This window comes from Salmo salar, chromosome ssa02 (genome assembly GCF_905237065.1).
Source record: "Salmo salar chromosome ssa02, Ssal_v3.1, whole genome shotgun sequence".
Lineage (NCBI taxonomy): Eukaryota > Metazoa > Chordata > Actinopteri > Salmoniformes > Salmonidae > Salmo > Salmo salar.
Window position 1 is genome coordinate 45045581 of NC_059443.1, and position 20629 is coordinate 45066209.

At 41.7% G+C, this 20629-nt stretch overlaps 1 protein-coding gene across 1 annotated transcript in view; it reads left to right on the top strand.

Moving 5' to 3' along the window:
- Nucleotides 1–2231: 2231 nt before the first annotated feature.
- Nucleotides 2232–20629, top strand: part of me1 (malic enzyme 1, NADP(+)-dependent, cytosolic) — a 131542-nt gene continuing 113144 nt past the window's right edge. Inside the window, exon 1 of the mRNA XM_014168666.2 lies at nt 2232–2530. Within this exon, the coding sequence (XP_014024141.1) occupies nt 2333–2530 (198 nt within the window). The 5' untranslated portion in view covers nt 2232–2332. The remainder of the gene's footprint in view (nt 2531–20629) is intronic.

A 20629-nucleotide genomic window follows, 5' to 3' on the forward strand; every position in this document is an offset into this window, starting at 1 on the left:
GTCATCAAGGCAAAGGGTGGCTACTTCGAAGAATCTCAAATTTGAAATAACACATATGGAATCATGTCGTAACAAAAGAGGTGTTTAACAAATCAAAATAGATTTGAGATTATTTTTAGGTGGATCAGCTTTAATATTGCAGATTGATTGTGGCTTCAATCAATGTAATTTTCTGCATGATTTCCAATCCCCAATATAATTTTTTATATATTTTCCTTCATTATTTTCCCCTAACCCTACTACTCCTCCCCTAATTGGAGGAAACTAATGGACAATAACACTCACGTTTCTACTTCCAGCTTATACAGTGCTTTCGGAAAGTATTCAGACACCTTGAGTTTTTCCACATTGTGTTGTGTTACAGCCTTATTCTAAAATTGATTAAATTCATGTTTTTCCTCATAAACCTACACACAATACCCCATAATTACAAAGCAAAAGCAGGTTTTTAGTATGTTTGGCAAATTGATAAAAAATGGAAAACTGAAATACCTTATTTACGTAAGTATTCAGACCCTTTGCGTTGAGAATCTAAATTGAGATCAGGTGCATCCTGTTTCCATTGATAATCCTTGAGATGTTTCTACAACTTCATCATCAGTGTACAATGACACCTTTCTTTTTAATCCCTGGATTTCTAGCCCCTTGATATTATTGCTGGATCTGATTTTAATTGCTGACATTTCCACAATAAATAAATATGCCGATAGTGGACAACCTTGTTTTACTCCTCTTTACAGTTTTTAATACATTCTGAGAAGTAGTCATTATTTACTATTTTACACCTAGGGTTACTACATATAACTTTAACCCATTGTATAAGAGATTCTCCAAAATTGAAATATCCCAGGCATTTATATATAAATTCCAGTCGTACTTTATCAAAAGCCTTTCCAAAGTCAGCTATGAATTCCAGGCCTGGTTTCCCAGATGTTTCATATTGTTCTATTGTTTCCAGTACTTGTCTTATATTATCTCCAATGTAATGTCCATGTAAAAAAACCTGTCTGAATAGGATGAATAATATCTGACAATACCTTTTTAATTCTATGCGCTATGCATTTTGCTAGAATTTTTGCATCACAACACTGATATCCGATAATCTACAATGTTTATAGGAGTGGTTAAAACATGTTAATAATGGTCCTCTGAGTACATAAAAAAGGTTTGATATACTGCAACTGGTATGCAATCCAGCCCTGGAGTTTTCCCAGACTTAAAAGCTTTAATTGCATCAAGAAGTTCTTCCTTTGTAATTTAGCCTTCACATGAGTCTGTCTGTACAGCTGTTAATTTCACATTATTAATTGAAAAAAATCCTTACAATTAACTACGGTTACTGGAAATGGAGGAGACTGAAACAAAAACATATGCTTAAAATACTTTGCTTCCTCTTTCAAAATATTGTTTGGTGAATCATGGGTAACAAGTTTCAGTAAATTCTTTTCGGTAGCATTTCTTTGTTGAATATTGAAAAATAATTTGGTGCATTTTCCCCCATATTTCATCCAGTTCGCTTTATTTTTATAATATAGTACACTTTATCTTTCTTGAATAAGTTCCTCCATTTCTTTCAGTTTTTTCTCTAACATATTCTGTGCCTCTATAGTACCGTTTTTTTGCTATCTATCTGTACTGTAAATCCCTCTATTTCGTTTGGTAATATGAATTATTTTGGCCTAAATTGCTTTTGTTTTAAAGATGAGTATTGAATTCCATGGCCTGTAAAGGCACATTTAAAAGTGTCTCATACAATAAAGGGATCTGCTGTCATAAGTTGTCATCCAATAGGCTTTGATAAAATGTTTCTTACCCCCTATTGAACAACACACTCTCACACACATAGCCTTGCCTTCACTCCTTATCAACAACACGGGTGTGTGTGTTTGTGTGTGTGTGTGTGTGTGTGTGTGTGTGTGTGTGTGTGTGTGTGTGTGTGTGTGTGTGTGTGTGTGTGTGTGTGCTCAAGGTTGGCCATAAACCATATGGCTATTCAATATTTCATGGCTCATCATTTTTAAAAGTGCTCCTACTGTAAGGGATAAAAGCCAATATTCCCTCAAATTAAATTATTAATAACAGCCCCTAGCTCTTTTCAGGATGGAATATAAAATGAATTCATCATCATAAAAATATTACCACATGCATTTGACATTTATTAAATACAATTAAATAGTTGCATTATCTTATCCAAGCAATAAAATAGTAGTGTTGTTCATTCATATAGCCTAACTTCATTCCTCACTGTAGGTAGACTGATCCGTTTGCGCTCATCGTTCTGTGTTGTCACTGGGAGAGCTGTCAACGTGCCGAAGAGAGCATTCACCGGCGGATGCACTTGTTGACTTGGGTTCACAACAGAGTTCAGGGTTACTGTACGCTATTTAAAGAGGGAGGCAACATGGCACACGGTTTAGTCAAACGGGAATCGGTCGAGAGTGAGATGCATAAATCCGAAGACCAAAGTAAGATATTTGTTTACACGAAGAAGAGGGGGTATGACGTTACACGTAACCCCTACCTGAACAAGGTAACCCAAACATGTGCTTTTTTTTGCGTTTACTTTGTACGTTTCTTTTCTAAACGAAGTGTTCGCTTTAGCCTACATGTTTAGGAGTATCAGCTTCAGAGCAGGCTATATTTAGATTTAAAGGAGCCCAGTGCCCCTCCGGAGCGGGTTACATGAAGTTGTTCCACTCTCGCCTTTACGTTTTTTTCTTTTCTTCCAGTAGCCCTTAACTACAAGAAATGACGCGAAAGCACATCCTCCCCACGTATTACCCATTACACAAATTCAGCTTTTCAAATATGAAATGACAGCCAGCCTTCTGTGGATGATTGAGACTTGTTGAACAATATATTATTTTTAATTTGGTGAGTGGAATAACTAAAGTCGGTCAGCTGCTAACCTTCGCAAATTGCACGAGTGGAACGAAGCATGGGTCCCTTCTCGACTTGCTTGTCAGACTTCGAAAACTCTTCCAGTTTTTGTCAGAGGCTGCCACTTTAGGAATATGTTTTCAAAGTAGCACAGAGGGGCTGGCAAAACGGTTTAACGAAATGAGCCAAAATGTCAGGGGGTAACATTGCTAGGCTGCAAAGCATAGTCATTGTGTCAGTCTGAGTTTGGTAACCGAGGGAGCTTTCGCCTCCCCTACAGATTTACGGTCACACGCTAGTGAGGCTACATGTTGGTCAACGGTGGGGGCAGAGTGACACCTTACTATCCCTGTCCATGGTCCTGATCAGGTCATCACGATTACAATTCGTATGATATATTACACGTTTGCAGAACTTACTGTATGTTACAAATTCTAGCTAGCTGGCTAATGTTAGCTAGGCTAGTGGTTAGGGTTAAGTTTAGGAGTTAGGTTAAAGGGGAAGGGTTAGCTGAAAGGGTTAAGGTTAGGGGAAGGGTTATCTAACATGCTAAGTAGTGCCAAGTAGCTAAAAAGTGGCAAGTAGTTGAACAGTTGCTAATTAGCTCAAATGCTTAAGATTAGGGGAAGGGCTAGCTAACATGCTAAGTAGTTTGCAAGTAGCTAAAAAGTGGTAAGTAGTTGAACAGTTGCTAATTAGCTAAAATGCTAAAGGTTGGGCGTGATGGGATTCGAACTCGAAACCTTTGGGTTGCTAGACGTTGGCGTTATAAGGCAGACTAACCACCCAACTTTCGCTTTTGCCTTAGTTAACCATCTGTCTTATGTAACCATACCAAACATAACATACAGTATCATACTAAATTGAGTGTCCCGAATATACATTTACAATGTTACTTATAGTCTGAGACCAGGCTGATTTGGGCTTGTGTCATACAGTATGTTTCCTTTGACGCTGTGAAAGAGAAGAACAAGGACTTGTAGGTCACTTGTAAGCTTTAGTTGAGTACTTGCCTTTCAACTGCTAATTAGGATACTTATCTTGTATTTCAGCTAACACAATACATGTAAATATTAGTGTTATTTCATTTCAATAGATGACATTTTAAGAATTAGGTAAGAGAAAATTGAATGACCCTGCTATATTCCCCACCCTTGGTCTCGAGTGTCCTCTCTGATTACCTTGAAGCACGGCATGACGCCATTCAGCAGAGGAAGTCTTTGGGTGAAAGCTCTCCCTTATCTGATAAAGAGTGGCATTTACTACTGTTGAAATGGCTGTCAGGGTCCTTGTCCCTACCTAGCTGCTGATAAGTCTGTCAGTGCAGTTCAAACATCCTGTTTCCTGGAGGGGGGCCCAAGGCCCCAGTGCTTACACTGAGCCCAGTTTGTCAGGAAGGTTAATGAGTCCACTCTTTTAAGACCAGCTCTCACACAAGGAGTGCATGCACAGGTGTATGTGAGCGTGCATGCATGTGTGTGTATAATATGATGGAAAATTAGGTCACATTTTCTACCACATTATGGTTTTGAGTGATGTCTTTTTTTACACTGTGAATGTGACTGGCTGCAGTTGGAGTATGGTTAGGCTTTGCTTTGTGTTGTACGATTGCATACCTCAGTTTGTTAATCCAATAAGAAATAGGCTGCCCTTGACAAAAACCATGTAATTTTGGTCACTGGGAACACTGAATCTGCCTCTAATCCCCAATCATTGATAGACTAATAGCTTTAGCCAGGTACTTGCTTCTGGTGTTTTGACTCAAGTTGGTCATGTCAGCTCTGAACCCTGTCTAAATTGTTTGTTTACATCTAGTAAACTGGTTGTTTACATTAAATTAACATTTTATTCACTTAGTAGACGCTCTTATCCAGAGCGACATACAGGAGCAACTAGGGTTAAGTGCCTTGCTCAAGGGCACATCGACACATCGATCTAGTCGTTTCAGGGATTCAAGCCAGCGACCTTTCAGTTATGCTCTTACCAGCTAGGCTACCTGCCGCACATCCCAGTTTGCACCCCAGTGGTTTGAATGGACCGTCTGTACAAGAGAGCTGTAGAGGTCTTAGAGGCTCTCAGATTGGACACGTTAGTGTATGGTGAAACTTGATTGGTCTACTGATTTGTGTTTAGTGTACCCCAAATTATCTTTCATTTGTGATTGGGCCTCTTTGGTAAGAAAATTGGCCCTCCAATGCAAGCTTGAATTTGAAATTGGACAGTGAATTTGACAAGTTGATTGGTCAGACAAACACAGTGAATTTGATTCTGGAATGGCATTGAATGTTGAAATTCCAGAAGGAATGGCTGAGATTTTTTATTTGAGTTGCACAACTTCTCAAGCATGCTTCACTAGGTGCAAACCACAGAGACACTTGTCAGCACAACAATATTTTATTTGGGTGGTCATACTGGATTTGGTCACATGAACTAGGCTATGAGCTATCTGAGACCCTGGCTGGTCTATTCATTATATTTCTATGCTCATGTCTCTCTGTGTCGGAGTATGGAGAGGGAATGTTACGAGACCCACAGTCCTTCATGTTTTATGGTGAGGCTGTTCATGTTACTTCTATGTCTCCCATCGTAATGAGCTAGCTAGAGCATGTGTTATTGCTTTGTTTTGGAGAAGACTGGGGGTTTAATGAGATTAATTAAGAGACACTTCTTTCAAACTGCTTTCATTTGGGATTCATTGGAGACTGAGTGCAGCAACCTATTTATTTAACTCTCCTTCTGTAGTAAATGTGCTTTGTTTGGAAAACGTTTAGTTAGGTCTAATTCACCAAAAGACTGTCAGGACCAAAGTACAGGCTTAGTCAGTGTGAGTAAAAAAATTGGCAGGTCTATTTGCATCAGTCAAAGAAGGCTACAATGTGTTTCTCTTTGTCAATTGATAATAACCGAGATTTAAAAGAGAGGCTATATGAATATGCTTAGGCTACTTGCTTTTACAGTTTTCCACAATTGTTTACTCACATTTGCTGAATCTTTGGGCCATTTTCCCAAAACTCTAAACACAAAACCACAAAACTCTACAAATCTCTAGCAAAAGCAAACACTGCATTTAAAACTGTATTCCCTTTCCAAAATATTTTTTGCATCAAAATGACACACGCATCATATGAATAGATCTGTCTACCAACCAACAATACACTGATGTGCTCAACACAAAACACTACTATGAATTTCCCATCAGTAGATTTATGCCTTTTCAGTATTACACTGTAGCCGGTTGTAAAATATTGTTACAGTAATGTATACCTACTCAAATATACATAAACACACACAAATGCAATACAGTAACAAAAACATTCATTTATTTCCAAAAAACACTAGTGTTTTGTATGTAACACTTTCCATACCCAACAGGAGAAAACCAGGAAAAACATTCAGGAAGATAAAGGGTTTTCTGTACAAAAAAAATGAAAGTGGCTCATTCTTTCAGAACTCTAAACACAGTCAGTCAAAAACACATGCAAAATGTAAGAAAATAGACATTAGGCTGCATCCTGCCTCCTATTTTGGTCTGGCCACAGCTCCTCATCTACATCACAAGCGATGTTCTCCCTGGCTAAACAGTGGGGAAAGAATCTTCTGGAGTGACTGATCCAACCGCCGAAAGCCCCCACATCAACTTCACCACATGCATCCTCCATTGCCTGGAGAAGAGGCATGCGTGCGAGGGGAAACTCGGAAAAAAAACATTCCTAAACTTGGGTTTAGGAATGGGGAATATGGTGGGAGGTATAGAACAATAAATTGTGGGTGGTGGATGAACCATTTGCGGACAAGAGCAGCACGGTGGAAACATACGCTGTTCCAGATGACAACATACCTGGGCTGCTCTGGTCCACCCCTCTGCTCGGCTGGAATGAGGATGCCATGTAGTGTGTCCAGGAATGTGATGAGAATGGCGGTGTTGTAGGGACCAAGGTTGGCATGGTGATGGAGGAAGCCTTGCTGGCTAACAGCTGCGCACATGGTGATATTCCCTCCACGCTGTCCAGGGACATTCACAATGGCACGGTGGCCAATAACGTTCCGTCCCAGTCACCTTCTTTTGGCTAGGTTGAAGCTAGCCTCATCCATGTAAATATAAACGTGCTGAATTGCAGCAGCATCCAACTCCAAGACTCTCTGAAATAGACATTGGCGGTCACATAGACCTAGAGCAGTCAATATGGTGAGGCACAATACACTGGATTACAGTACTGATATGATAGTATTTGCTTGATAGTAAATTCAGTCTAGTATTTACTTGCACATATTCATAGCGCTGTTCTTTAACTCTGAGTTTCGCTCAAATGGCACTCTGTAGACCTGTTTCATCCGGCTTCGGTTGCGCTGTAATACACGGTCCAATGTAGACAAGCCCACCTGGTGAATGTTATTGAGTATTGTGTTGTCTGCAATTATGTGGTTCTGGATTTCTCGTAGTCTAATGGTATTGTTTGCCACCACCATGTTCACAGTAGCGGTCTCCTGTTCTGGTGTGAGCTGCCGGTGTCTTCCACCATGGCCTGGCCGTCTCTCAGTTCTGCAGAAAATCCACAAATAAAATATGATTGGTTACAGTAAGCAAAAAATCAATTTTCTTTCAATATGAAATTACATTACTGTAACATTGGCCAACAATCACTGAGTAGCATAGGCCTACTGATATGTCAGACTGCAGTATACTACAGTATACATACACAAAGAGCATAGTGTAGATGGTAGGTAACTTACCGGTTGTCATTTCTGAATGTACGGATGATAGATGCAACCGTGTAGCGGCTCAGGTTGGGCTGAACTCTCTACCCAGCCTCCCTCATACTCAACCCATGGTTGAGCACATGGTCAACCAATGTGGCTCTGATCTCATCTGAGACAACGGTTCTTCCTCGTCCTCCTTGTCCTCCTCTTCCTCCTCTTACTCTCACTCCTTCACCTGTAGCTCTTGCTTCACCATCGACTTCCATTTTCCTCCAAAACAGGAGAGCCCATCTGTGGCCTTATCTAGTGCTAAAGCTCTGATTTCTAAGTGAACAATTCAGCAACTAGTGTTTATACCTGTGAGGAGTGGGTGTTGCCAATTGGTGTTTAGAACTTGGCATTGTGATTGGCGTTGCTTTCCGAAGGGACTAAAGAGATTTTAATTTTGAATGTTGTGCCTAATGTAGAGAACTGTGTGTAGTGTTTTGCAAAAAGTGTGATATAGAATTGAAAACAGTGTAAAGCAGGAATTGTGCTTGCAATTTTGCAGACTTGGTTTAGGGATTTGGTACATGAGTTTCAGGTTTCGGTGATTGCGTTTCAAGATACAATTTTAGTGTGTAAACAATTGGGAAAAACTAAAGAATGTTTCTTTTTATATAAGTAGGGCTAAACCACAATTACTTTTGACCGCCAGCAGTCAATGAAGCATAAACACTGAGTCCAAAGACACTGAGATTGCCTTCTTGAATGCATCAGCTTTGGTTTGGTGTGAGCTACCTGATACCCTCATAAGTCAGGTCGAAACAGACGTAGGCACACACGCTTAAACACACAAGCGCACAGGTAAGACTAGCGTTTTCTCCTCTGAGGAGAAAAAGGCTTTTTTATGCAGCGGAGTGAACCATTCACTGTCGACCTTGTCCATGAACCAGCAGGAGGAAATTAGAGGAGAAGGTAAGAAATGACTGCTAAAGCATGTTCTGCTTCTCAACAACAGGCAGCCTTCTGTGGGTCCAGCAGTGGGACATTGTTTCCCTCTCCTGGGTTCAGCACACCCTGGGGATATGCGTTTACCTCCCTCACCTGATCCACTTCAGCCTCGCACAGGAGTCAGTGAGAGGGACAACACACTAATTAATGCTGAGGGTCAGAGGTTGCTAAAAGCGGCGTGTCCTCACATCTGCAAGAGTCAATTTTGTTTTCTCGCTCAACACTCACTCTGCCTCTCTGAAAAGGTGGAACAGGATATTATAGGTGTTTTCTATGTGCACACCACGCAATAAAGAAACAAAGTGGGGAGCGAGGCAGAGAAAGGGGGTCTCTGTGGGGAGGAAGAGGGAGCTGGCCGGACTCCACAGACGTCCTCTGTCTCTCTGCGTTGATCAGGTATTAATGAGCAGCCTGTGTGAATCTCAAGCTCCCAGGCCACACTACAGCCCTCTGACGCTTGCTGGGCCGGCTGGCCTGTCACGAAACGCTGGCATGAAAAACAAGAAGTGAAATACGCTCTCTGAGCACCCTATCAGGGATGGTGTTTTGCTTCAAACACCGAGGTAGTGGAGCACAGGTGATCCAACAGATGCCCATTCAGTGGGTCTTTGTGTGCTAACTAAGCTAACCCTGTGCTGAGTGTAGTCATGGTATGGATGGACACTTTGCCCTTAGCATTCATTAGCATCAATGAAGACCTTGACCTGGGACAGTCCTCTGACATCTCTGGATGTTAACGAATATGGCTCTCCTCAGAAGACCCATATGATGCACAGAAGATGTTCTGCTGTTCATCATGGATTGGTATTCGATTTCACCAAAATAGTGTGGAATGGTGCAGAGTTCAGTCTGGCATCAGTTTTCAACTCTCCAGAAAATGAAGATCCTTTGATTAAGAAGTAATATGCAGTTTATTGAGGTTTAAAATAGCTGGTGTTACGTAACATTTCAGCCAAAAATACAAATTGTGTTGAAGATCCAGAACAGAAATTGGATGCCCCATTTGTAACCACAGGCTCCACATGACATCGCAGATGGTTCATCGGACAACAGACGTCCATTAATCTGTGTTCTTGGCTTAGTGAAAACTCTGTGGAACAACACTGTATCTGATTGGACGATGAGGATGTGCTGGAATGCCAACTGTCTGACCCTGGCAATGGAGCTGGGTTATCATAACCGTCTGGCTCTAACAAATGGAAGTCATCACTAGCTTGAATGATTAAGTATTGAACCGTTCTTTGGTTGCTACACTCATTGGTTTTCTCTCCCTATAGTTGTCTTTTTCACAAGGCTTGAGTTTAGAATAAATACATTTAGAAACAAACAAACAGATGGCATCAAATAGCTTTCAAATCTGTAATGGAAACATTTCTAAAGCTGTAACTTTGGATTTTGAAGCACTTTTTATGGGTTGCTGGTTGGAAGACCAGCCAGTGATTGAGAGGGACTGGCTTTGTGTGAATCCACTTTTTTTTTTAATGTATTTTATTTAACCTTTATTTAACTAGGCAAGTCAGTTAAGAACAAATTCTTGTTTACAATGACGGCCTACCAAACCCTAACCTAACGACGCTTGGCCAATTGTGCGCCACCCTTTTGGATGTGTTCCAGTCTGGGCTGTAATACTTGGACCAAGGTATAACATAATGCTGTCCTAATTGGAAAAAGGCACCATTGGATACTTGTGAGAGTGTGGGGCCTAGCCCTGACTTGTTCACCTACAGAATGAGCATGTCTCTCCAAATATTTTGTAATGTTGGGAAACTATTGACGGAAGGTCACAAGTTCACAACTCTGTTGGGGCCGTGTGTAGCCATGGCTGACGTGTATAATGTGTACACTGTCCTCTAAAGACATAGGCCATTCTATTATGAGTAGTACAGAAACTTTTTTTTTTAGGGCCAATGTGAGATGTAGGTGGGTGTTAGCTGGCAATACGCTTTCATGACACTGTTAAACTGATGAGTGGCTATGGGACAAAGAGTGCTCTGTTCTTGCTCTATCATAGGTCAGATGGTCCTGTCAATCTCCCTCTCTAAGCGGCCCCTAGAACTCCCAGGACTGTGTGTGTGTGATGTCACAGGTATCTCAGGTGTGGCCAGGTGTCTCCAGGAGTGGCGGTGCGACCGCACGCATCACCGGCCGCCAGACATTCCACTGATGGACTGGAGTGGAGCGGCCAGACGGGGAAAGTGCAACCCTGTTCCCCTCCAATAACTCAACCTCGGTGGCACCTGCCAAGCAGCCTCATTTTACCCTGTCTGACACACACACACACACACTCACACACATACACATACACACTCACACACATACACACAAGATCTCCATCTGCCTGTTCATTCTGGCCTTTTTTTCTCTGGGACAGACCTGTCTAAATCCCCTAACCTGCCTGTTCGTTGAGGCTTTATGTTTTCTCTAAGACATTTTTTTTTCAGGTCTGGACAATGGACACGCCATTAGACTGGCCCCAGACACATAGAGGGAGACAGTGATGGACTCATCACCTGACTATAAAGCATGGCTCAGACCTCCCATCCCCACCCATCTGTTGCTCTTGTCACTCCCTTGTTTCCTTAATACAGCTTTTGTTTGTTGTTTGAAAGGGAACGTTGGAAAGTCCTGATATCAATATGGGTCTAGAGCTGGGGAGCCAAGGGAATAACCAAAAGGCCAATCCCAGTGAGGCTAGTCATTGGATTTGGAATGACAGATTGCCTATTGTATCATAAAATATGTTGTATGAGGAAATTGTCTGATAAACAGGTTGAAGGTCTGGTTTTGGCACAATTGCCAAAGGACTTTGAATATGACCAAACGTCAATGACTGAAAGTCAACCTGGTCAATGGGCCTCCATATCCACTTTCTAGGATACAGTGGAGAAACACAGCCCAGCCTACACAGGCAGCAGCACACGCTCGCCACCAAGCACTTCACTGGGAACTGGAATGCTGTCACAGGGAAAGTTATGTGATTGTTGAAGACCAATACTCTATCCCCCTGAGCCACTGGCAATGGAGTTATGGTATGGGCTTGCAGTGTTACAGCCTTTGCTCATTTATAATGGTGAAGGTGTTTTCATAGCTAGAAACAAGTTCAATGCTTCATTATTTTTTTCCTTTGTGTTTTTTGTAAAGATGAATTCAGTGCACAGATGTACAGTGGTTCGTCCTTTAAAAGTTGCAGCGTGCTTACTGCAGCACAGCTTGCATGGTGCTGCAGAATTCTATGGCACGTTATTTATATGTCAGCCATTGTAAACATTAAAGCTCTTTAGTGCTAGTTTGACCACCAGAGGGCATCTTTGAGAAGCATTTGGTAGCCTTCAATATTGGCTGTACTAGAGAATTTAAAACCTTTTTTGTAAGAACGTAGTATATGGGACTGATTTTCAGAAATTTTGCTTAATTAGTTTGATTAATATCATGGTGTTTCTATTCCAAGAAAAACGAAAAACACTCTGGGTTTCCGTTAGGATGGAACAGAAAATATGGCGCTGTACAACGGGACAGTCGGGAGAAGGCTACGGTACTGGGCTATTTAGGTAAAGAATCCCTGTGTCGCGCGGGCATGCGGGAGACCGGGGTTCAATTCCCTGACAAGGAGGAAAGAGTAGGCTGTCCGTGTAAATAAGAATTTGTTCTTAACTGACTTGCCTAGTTAAATAAAGGTTACACTAAGAGCATAACATTTCTACACCCGAATTGTATAATTATAGTCCAACCAATACTCAAATGGAGATTCAGTGGAAATAAAAATCAAATAGATTTATCAAGACCAGTCCCGACGCTTGTCTCAGAGCAGTGCGAAACGGTGCTAAAAGAGTTGTAGGCTTTTGCTTCAAATCCTATCGCTTCTAACTTCAATATGCTCTTTAAATAAATAAGACCTACACCACTTTTAACAGCGCATTACTCAACACTAGTGAGAATCATGTCGCCTACGGTAAGCCTACAAGTATATCTGAAAATAGTTTTGTTCAATGACGTAATGGCCTATAATTACATATCGGTCTCCCGGTGGCGCTCGGCATCTGTGGCGAACCTGCATCTGTACCAACGCATTTTGCACTGTGATTCAGTGTCTTAGACGGCTGCGCCAATCGGGAGGGCTATTATAATACTGTACATGGTGCCCAGGTCAGGATAACCAAAACATTTCTTTATTAAAGACTATCAGAAAGAATGTTGGTACTTATTGATTTTGATCCAAAGCCATGAATGTGAGTCACCAATGGCTGTCGCCCGTATCTCTGCCTTCAGATAATGTTTCTCTTTCTACTGGTCTGCCTTCAATGACTCGATCTCAGTCTTCAAAGTTTGAATCTGATCCATGTGCATCTTCATCAGATGAGCAGAATGGTACCTCCCTGAGCCCCCATCGATTACAGTGGCCTGGGATAGAAACGGTAGATCAATTAAGAATTAACAGTGACTCCAACACACATGCTGCGTGGCACATTTTAAAAATCGATCAAAACTGATCGCTTTCTTGGCAAGGAATGCGTTTTTTCGGTGCGGCCCGTTGTCCAGGCCTTTGTCCACTGATCTCCACGGATGGTTGTCGGCATGGTTGTATGCTCTGCAAAAAGCACATTCACGTATTTAGTACACAAGGATTTATTTTATTTAACCTTTATTTAATTATTGATTTTATTACACAGTATGCCTACACATTGATAGGCTATATACATTTTTTTAAGAAAATGCACTGAAACCAAAATACCTTTTTAGTTTTGGTGATCCCCTCAGCTCCTGCTTATTTTCAAGTCATGGTTACGATCCTAACCCTGGAACGGGTAGCACCATAGAAAGAAGCTGGCTTGATGAAAACGATGTCCATCTCGTCTGTTCCCTTTGGTGGCAATGTCTTTTTTTCTTTTCTTTTTCTTTTAACAGCTTGTTTTTGAATGGTAACTGTGTTAAGGGTGGCGTTTTGTGCGGTGTGAGGAGTACTGGAAAGGTGTGACTTTCACATCTACAGTAGCCGGGATCCTGCATCTCCTGCTAATTGGGCTACAAGTGTTTGAAAACCTGTTTTCAAAATGCCACCAGCTGTCCATCCACTACTGTAAATAAAAACACAACAGCTTGTTTACATTCTTTATTGTAACCACAATGTCACAAATAATTTGTACCTACCTTTACAATTACTTTTAGAGTTTGGGATTTACAAATGAGTGCTTTTCACAATATTTTTTGTTAAATCCAGTTCGGATTTAATTATAACGTTTGAGTGATGCCTTTAGTGAGAGGTCTAACGCTTTAATATTTAATAATATCTGCCCTCCGATTTCACGCGTGAAACCTGGCACTAAGAGCAGCGAGAATGTCTCCCCAGTCAGCGCCATTATTAGTGCAATGCCCCTTAAGTGTTGCTCTGTGCTACCTCCTCCCTTCCCCATGGGCTAGGTCCGTCTTCTGTGCGCGGCTCTGCGGCCCGTCCCGTGTCCCCTGCCCTCTTGCCTTGAACCTTGCTCACCCACCACTATTTCAGTGCGATACAGCTGGAGAACTGCAAGGCAATCCCATTGTGCGCCACTCGGGAGCCCTGACCAATATGACCAATATATATTGTCCTGCTAATAACAGGGTTAGTAGTATATATATTTTATATAATTCTAAATGATTATAATAATAGTAATTTATTTGTTTAAAAAAATCATATTTTGGAGATTTTGTTTTCAAATAATGTAAAATGAGTGGGGGAAAAAAGCCATTCTTGAACATGGGGTGAGACATTGTTACTAATGTGTAAATAAAGCCAGTTTGTTATTTAGAATGACTTATTTCTGTTTTTAGTTGGAGAGAAACCAAAAACCTACAGCCATCTCATGGGTCTCCCAGTTGAGGCCTGCACGGCTATTGAACTGTAGCAACACAGCTTGCACTGCGATTCAGTGTCTTAGACCGCTGCGCCATTCAGGCACTGTACAATGTGACTGGTCGGGAGTAGGCTACAGTAATACAGAGACATAGGAGCGCCTTGGGACCCAAAAGCATTATCAGAGCTCTAACTCCCGCTTGCGCTGGTCTGGAGCAATGAAGTAGTGATGCAGGGTACTGTACTAAACCACAAATTACCTCTAAGTCCTGAAGCATAATCGCAAAACTTTTAGTGGAGCAACCACTGTAGGTGGGCCTTGTCTTGTGGATGGAAGAGATTATGGGAGATGGGACAACCATTTCAGTGCCTCCCTTTCATATGTTTCATGTTCACAATGTCCATTGATGGTGAACTTATGCCATGCATCCTATTCTAACTGGAATCCCATTCACACTGGCTATCCCAAGGCTATACTCCAGCATGGTGTAGGCCTAGAGATGGCTGTCATTAAGACATGGCCAAAGCATTTCAATTCTGATGATTAGTACAACTGGAAATAAATCAGGCCACCTGATTTATTCAGTGTTGTGTTGTTATTTTGAGATCGCAAATCAACAAGGATTTACTGTAGCAGCATTTACTTATTACTGGGAACAGAACAGAAGCCAAATTGTTTAGGGATTTTCCAGGGAATTTAGACTGAGAAGAGCAATTCAGTAGCTAACAGACTTAGACAGGTAAGTTTCTTCCTCATATCTAGCCTACCTTAAAACATTTCTATAGCCTACTTTATACTTAAAGGCTATACAGAAATGTTACATCTGGGGGAACTCCTGAGCCAAAAGGTGAATACTAAAATGGACAGACATATTGCTCAGAAATGACCTCACGACCCTTGATGTACAGCTTCTTTAATATGGATTTAGCTGCATTCTGGGTGTAGGCTCGGTTCAGCTGTCACAAAGGAACACCATGTTGAATGTGACAGAAGGATTTGAATGCCTTGTGACAGCTCGGCTTGTTTGCATAAATACTTGTGCTTAGCGCTGTCCATCAGTCGTGCCATATCAACCCAGACTGTTTTTGGAACTAGACTAACGTGTGCTGAAGCGGTACTTACCTGAAGTATGTGAATGTTTAGCCCAAGGCTTCAGAGTTGCCGATTTGATTAGAGACTTGGACTTTTGCCTGGCAAGACTGTAGAAGGACCCCCCCCCCCCATACACAGAGCATGAAAAGTCTCAAGAGAAGACTGCAACGGAAGGCTGCATTTGAAAAGTCTTACTTACATCGCACACCCCGGCTGCCCCCTCTTTAGTCAACACCATCTCTGTTTTCAAAGCTGTTTAACCAGCAAGTGTCCATACGTTCACAAGTTGACACCTCACTGATTTTCAGAGCCCCATGGTTCACATAGTTGCTCCGAAAGATGACTTTGAGAAGCTCCTCTCAGTCAAAAGAGAATGGGAGCCCAGATGGGTGGAGTTTTCAGGATGAGGATGACTTAATGGAAGCGGAGATGACCTAAATAGGCTTTAATGTTGTGCTGACTAATGGGGGTTTTGGAACAGCGCTGGGCTGTGGTATGCCATATGAACGTGTCTGTGATGGTTGTATACTCTGCATGTTGTTCGAGTCCTGTGGGACGCTGTGTGGGGCTGATTGCTGGTCACAGTCACGCTGTCATCCGGTCTCAAGAACGTCTCAGTCATCCAAGGTGACGCCACGTCCAAGCAGGCTTAAACACAATGGCAATAAGCAACTGACAACGAAGCCAATTTAGAAATGAAATGTACTCGTCAGACTGTCAACAAAGGTTCTGGATATTGTGAAGTCTACAGCATGGTGCTGTTGAAAATTGACAGCTTAATGATCGAAACTAAGGCTGGCCTTTACTCCTGAGAGCAAAATTGTGTGTTATGTCAAATTTGCCTGTTTAGTTTAGACATGAGTCAGTTGTGACGTATGTTGGGAAAGTTTCGTAAATAGCCTTTCCAGAAGACCTTGTGAGTATCTACATGCCCCCCCCCCCCCGGTGTCCTTGTCTCTCTACTTCCAATAGCACATCTCTCATAGACTACTATACTGCGTCACACCACCACCGACTAACCTCCGCATTTCTCAGTTAAAGTAGGAATGTCTCCATGTTTTCCCGCTCCACTTACCCTACTTATTCCTTATCTCTCCTGCTGAGTTATTATTACTAGCTGCAAATGTTTAGGTCCTGATGACAACCGCTCTCTAAACAAAGTTGGCATATTAACGTGTTTTCTGCCTGTGATTCCAACTAATGACCCAATTTTGCCTTGGTAAGCGAGTGTTTACAAATGTTGTAGCAGTCAGAATCGGTGGAATGAAGGAAGGAAGGCAGGTTGAAGTTCTGAAAATGTAGATCTATTTACTAGTCTTGGTGATCCAACAGTGAAGGCGCCATATATCAAACGAGTAGATTTACAAACTATACATGGGCAACAGCCCTAAAGAAATAGCCTCTGTATCAGGCTTAAACTGTCTTATCTGAACAGGCACAAGTAGAGGGCAAGAGTACACAGCCTCTCTTTGAGAAACCAAATCATTAGTGTCTAGTTTGAGAAACGGAAGCCTCACAGGTTGCGACCCCTGGGATGCTGGCTTTCTAGGCAGAGTTGCAAAGAAAAAGCCATATCCAATAAAAATCAAATATTAAGATGGGCAAAATAACACATACAGTGGACAGAGGAACTCTGCCTAGAAGGCCAGCATCCCGGAGTCGCCTCTTCACTGTTGACAGTGACTGGTGTTTTGCGGGTACTATTTAATGAAGCTGCTAGTTGAGGACTTGTGAGGCTTCTGTTTCACAAACTAGACACTAATGTACTTGTCCTCTTGCTCAGTTGTGCGCCGGGGCCTCCCACTCCTCTTTCTATTCTGGTTAGAGCCAGTTTGCGCTGTTCTGTGAAGGGAGTAGAACACGGTGTTGTATGAGATCTTCAGTTTGTTGGCAATTTCTCGCATGGAATAGCCTCCATTTCTTAGAACAAGAATAGACTGACGAGTTTCAGAAGAAAGTTCTTAGTTTCTGGCCATTTTGAGCCTGTAATCGAATCCACAAATGCTGACGCTCCAGATACTCAACTAGCATAAAGAAGGCCAGTTTTTTTTATTATATTATTTTAATGGTAACAAAAATTGCTTTTCTTTCAAAAACAAGGACATAGTGACCCCAAACTTGTGTGTGTGTGTGTGTGTGTGTGTGTGTGTGTGTGTGTGTGTGTGTGTGTGTGTGTGTGTGTGGTAGGGAATTGATAAACATTTATTAATCAAATGGCAAACAATTTACACAATGAATGTGCACACTTTTGAAAGGCTTTGTTTAATTATTGAAAAAAGATTTGAATGAGTTAAATATTATCGCTGTTCAAATAATAAGTCATTGTTCTGAAATTAAGGAGGGCTAGGCCTATACAGTAAGTGTGTGTGTGCGCGCTTGCGTATTCCTTTTCTTTAGCAACATGGATATTGAGCCTTCTTAGCCAAACACAAATCACTGTACAAAAGCTTTGTCTTACTTGATTTATCTGACTAAGACCCTTTCCCCTCTACTCACCCACAGTTTAATGTGTTGCACTGAATGACATGTCTCCCCTATATTAACATGTACGGTAGGTCTGTGCTCTGACCCTCTTTGTCCTGAGGGAGAGGGGGGGAGAGAGAGAGACCAATGCACACCCTAATTGACAAACAAGGTAAAGTCTTCTCATGCTTTGTTGATTTCAAAAAAGCTTTTGACTCAATTTGGCATGAGGGTCTGCTATACAAATTGATGGAAAGTGGCATTGAGGAAAAAACATACATTATGAAATCCATTAAACAACAAGTGTGCGGTTAAAATTGGCAAAAAACACGCATTTCTTTCCAAAGAGCCAGGGGGGTGAGACAGGGATGCAGCTTATGCCCCACCCCCTTCAACATGTATTTCAACAAATTGGCGAGGGCACAAGAACAGTCTGCAGCACCCGGCCTCACCTTACTAGAATCTGAAGTCAAATGTTTGCTGATGATCTGGTGCTTCTGTATCCAACCAAGGACGGCCTACAGCAGCACCTAGATCTTCTGCACAGTTTGTCAGACCTGGGCCCTGACAGTAAATCTCAGTAAGACAAAATAAAATGGTGTTCCAAAAAAGGTCCAGTTACAATGACCACGAATACAAAATCCATCTAGACACAAATGCCCTAGAGCACACAAAAAAACTATACATACTGTACCTTGGCCTAAACATCAGCGCCACCGGTAACTTCCACAAAGCTGTGAACGATCTGAAAGACACGGCAAGAAGGGCCTTCTATGCCATCAAAAGGAACATACATTTCGACATACCAATTAGGATCTGGCTAAAAATCCTTGAATCAGTTATGGAACACATTGCCCTTTATGGTTGTGAGGTCTTGGGTCCGCTCACCAACCAAGAATTCACAAAATGGGACAAACACCAAAGTGAGACGGGATGGAGAATTCTGCATGCAAGAATATAATCTGTGTACAACGTAAAACACCAAATAATGCATGAAGAGCAGAATTAGGCCCAAACCCGCTAATGATCAAAATCCAGAAAAAGAGCTGTTAAATTCTAGAGACAATCTAATGTTACGTACTGTCGAAGTAATATCTCTACAGGTTCATCGGCCTCACCAAAAGCCCATTATTTTGGAAAGCTGCAATAGACGACCAAGTGCTAACAGTCAGTATTTGGATAATATGTGTGAAATGCTTGATAATGTACAGTTGAAGTCGAACGTTTACATACACTTAGGTTGGAGTCATTAAAACTAATTTTTCAACCACCCCACAAATTTCTTGTTAACAAACTATAGTTTTGGCAAGTCAGTTTTTGTGCATGACAAGTCATTTTTCCAACAATTGTTGACAGACAGATTATTTCACTTATAATTCACTGTATCACAATTCCAGTGGGTCAGAAGTTTACATACACTAAGTTGACTGTGCCTTTAAACAGCTTGGAAAATTCCAGAAAATTGTCATGGCTTAAGAAGCTTCTGATAGGCTAATTGACATCATTTGAGTCAATTGGAGGTGTAACTGTGGATGTTTGTCAAGGCCTACCTTCAAACTCAGTGACTCGTTGCTTGACATCATGGGAAAATCAAAAGAAATCAGGCAAGACCTCAAAACAATTGTAGACCTCCACAAGTCTGGTTCATCCTTGGGAGCTATTTCCAAATGCCTGAAGGTACCATGTTCATCTGTACAAACAATAGTACGCAAGTATAAACACCATGGGACCACGCAGCCGTCATACCGCTCAGGAAGGAGACGCATTATGTCTCCTAGAAATGAACGTACTTTTGTGCGAAAAGTGCAAATCAATCCCAGAACAACAGCAAAGGACCTTGTGAAGATGCTGGAGGAAACGGGTACAAAAGTATCTATATCCACAGTAAAACAAGTCCTATATCGACATAACCTGAAATGCCACTCAGCAAGGAAGAAGCCACTGCTCCAAAACCGCCATAAAAAAGCCAGACTACGATTTGCAACTGCACATGGAGAAATGTCCTCTGGTCTGATGAAACAAAAATTGAACTGTTTGGCCATAATGACCATTGTTTTGTTTTGAGGAAAAAGTGGGAGGCTTGCAAGCCAAAGAACACCATCCCAACTGTGAAGCACAGGGATGGCAGCATCATGTTGTGGGGGTGCTTTGCTGCAGGAGGGACTGGTGCACTTCACAAAGTAGATGGCATCATGAGGAGGGGAAATTAACTGGATATATTGAAGCAACATCTCAAGACATCAGTCAGGAAGTTAAAGCTTGGTCGCAAATGGGTCTTCCAAATGGACAATGACCCCAAGCATACTTCCAAAGTTGTGGCAAAATGGCTTAAGGACAACAAAGTCAAGGTATTGGAGTGGCCATCACAAAGCCCTGACCTCAATCCCATAGACAATTTGTGGGCAGAACTGAAAAAGTGTGTGCGAGCAAGGAGGCCTACAAACCTGACTCAGTTACACCAGCTCTGTCAGGAGGAATGGGCCAAAATTCACCCAACTTATTGTGGGAAGCTTGTGGAAGGCTACCTGAAATGTTTGACCCAAGTTAAAAAATGTAAAGGCAGTGCTACCAAATACTAATTGAGTGTATATAAACTTCAGACCCACTGAGAATGCGATGAAAATAAATCCCTCTACTATTATTCTGACATTTCACATTCTTAAATTAAAATGGTC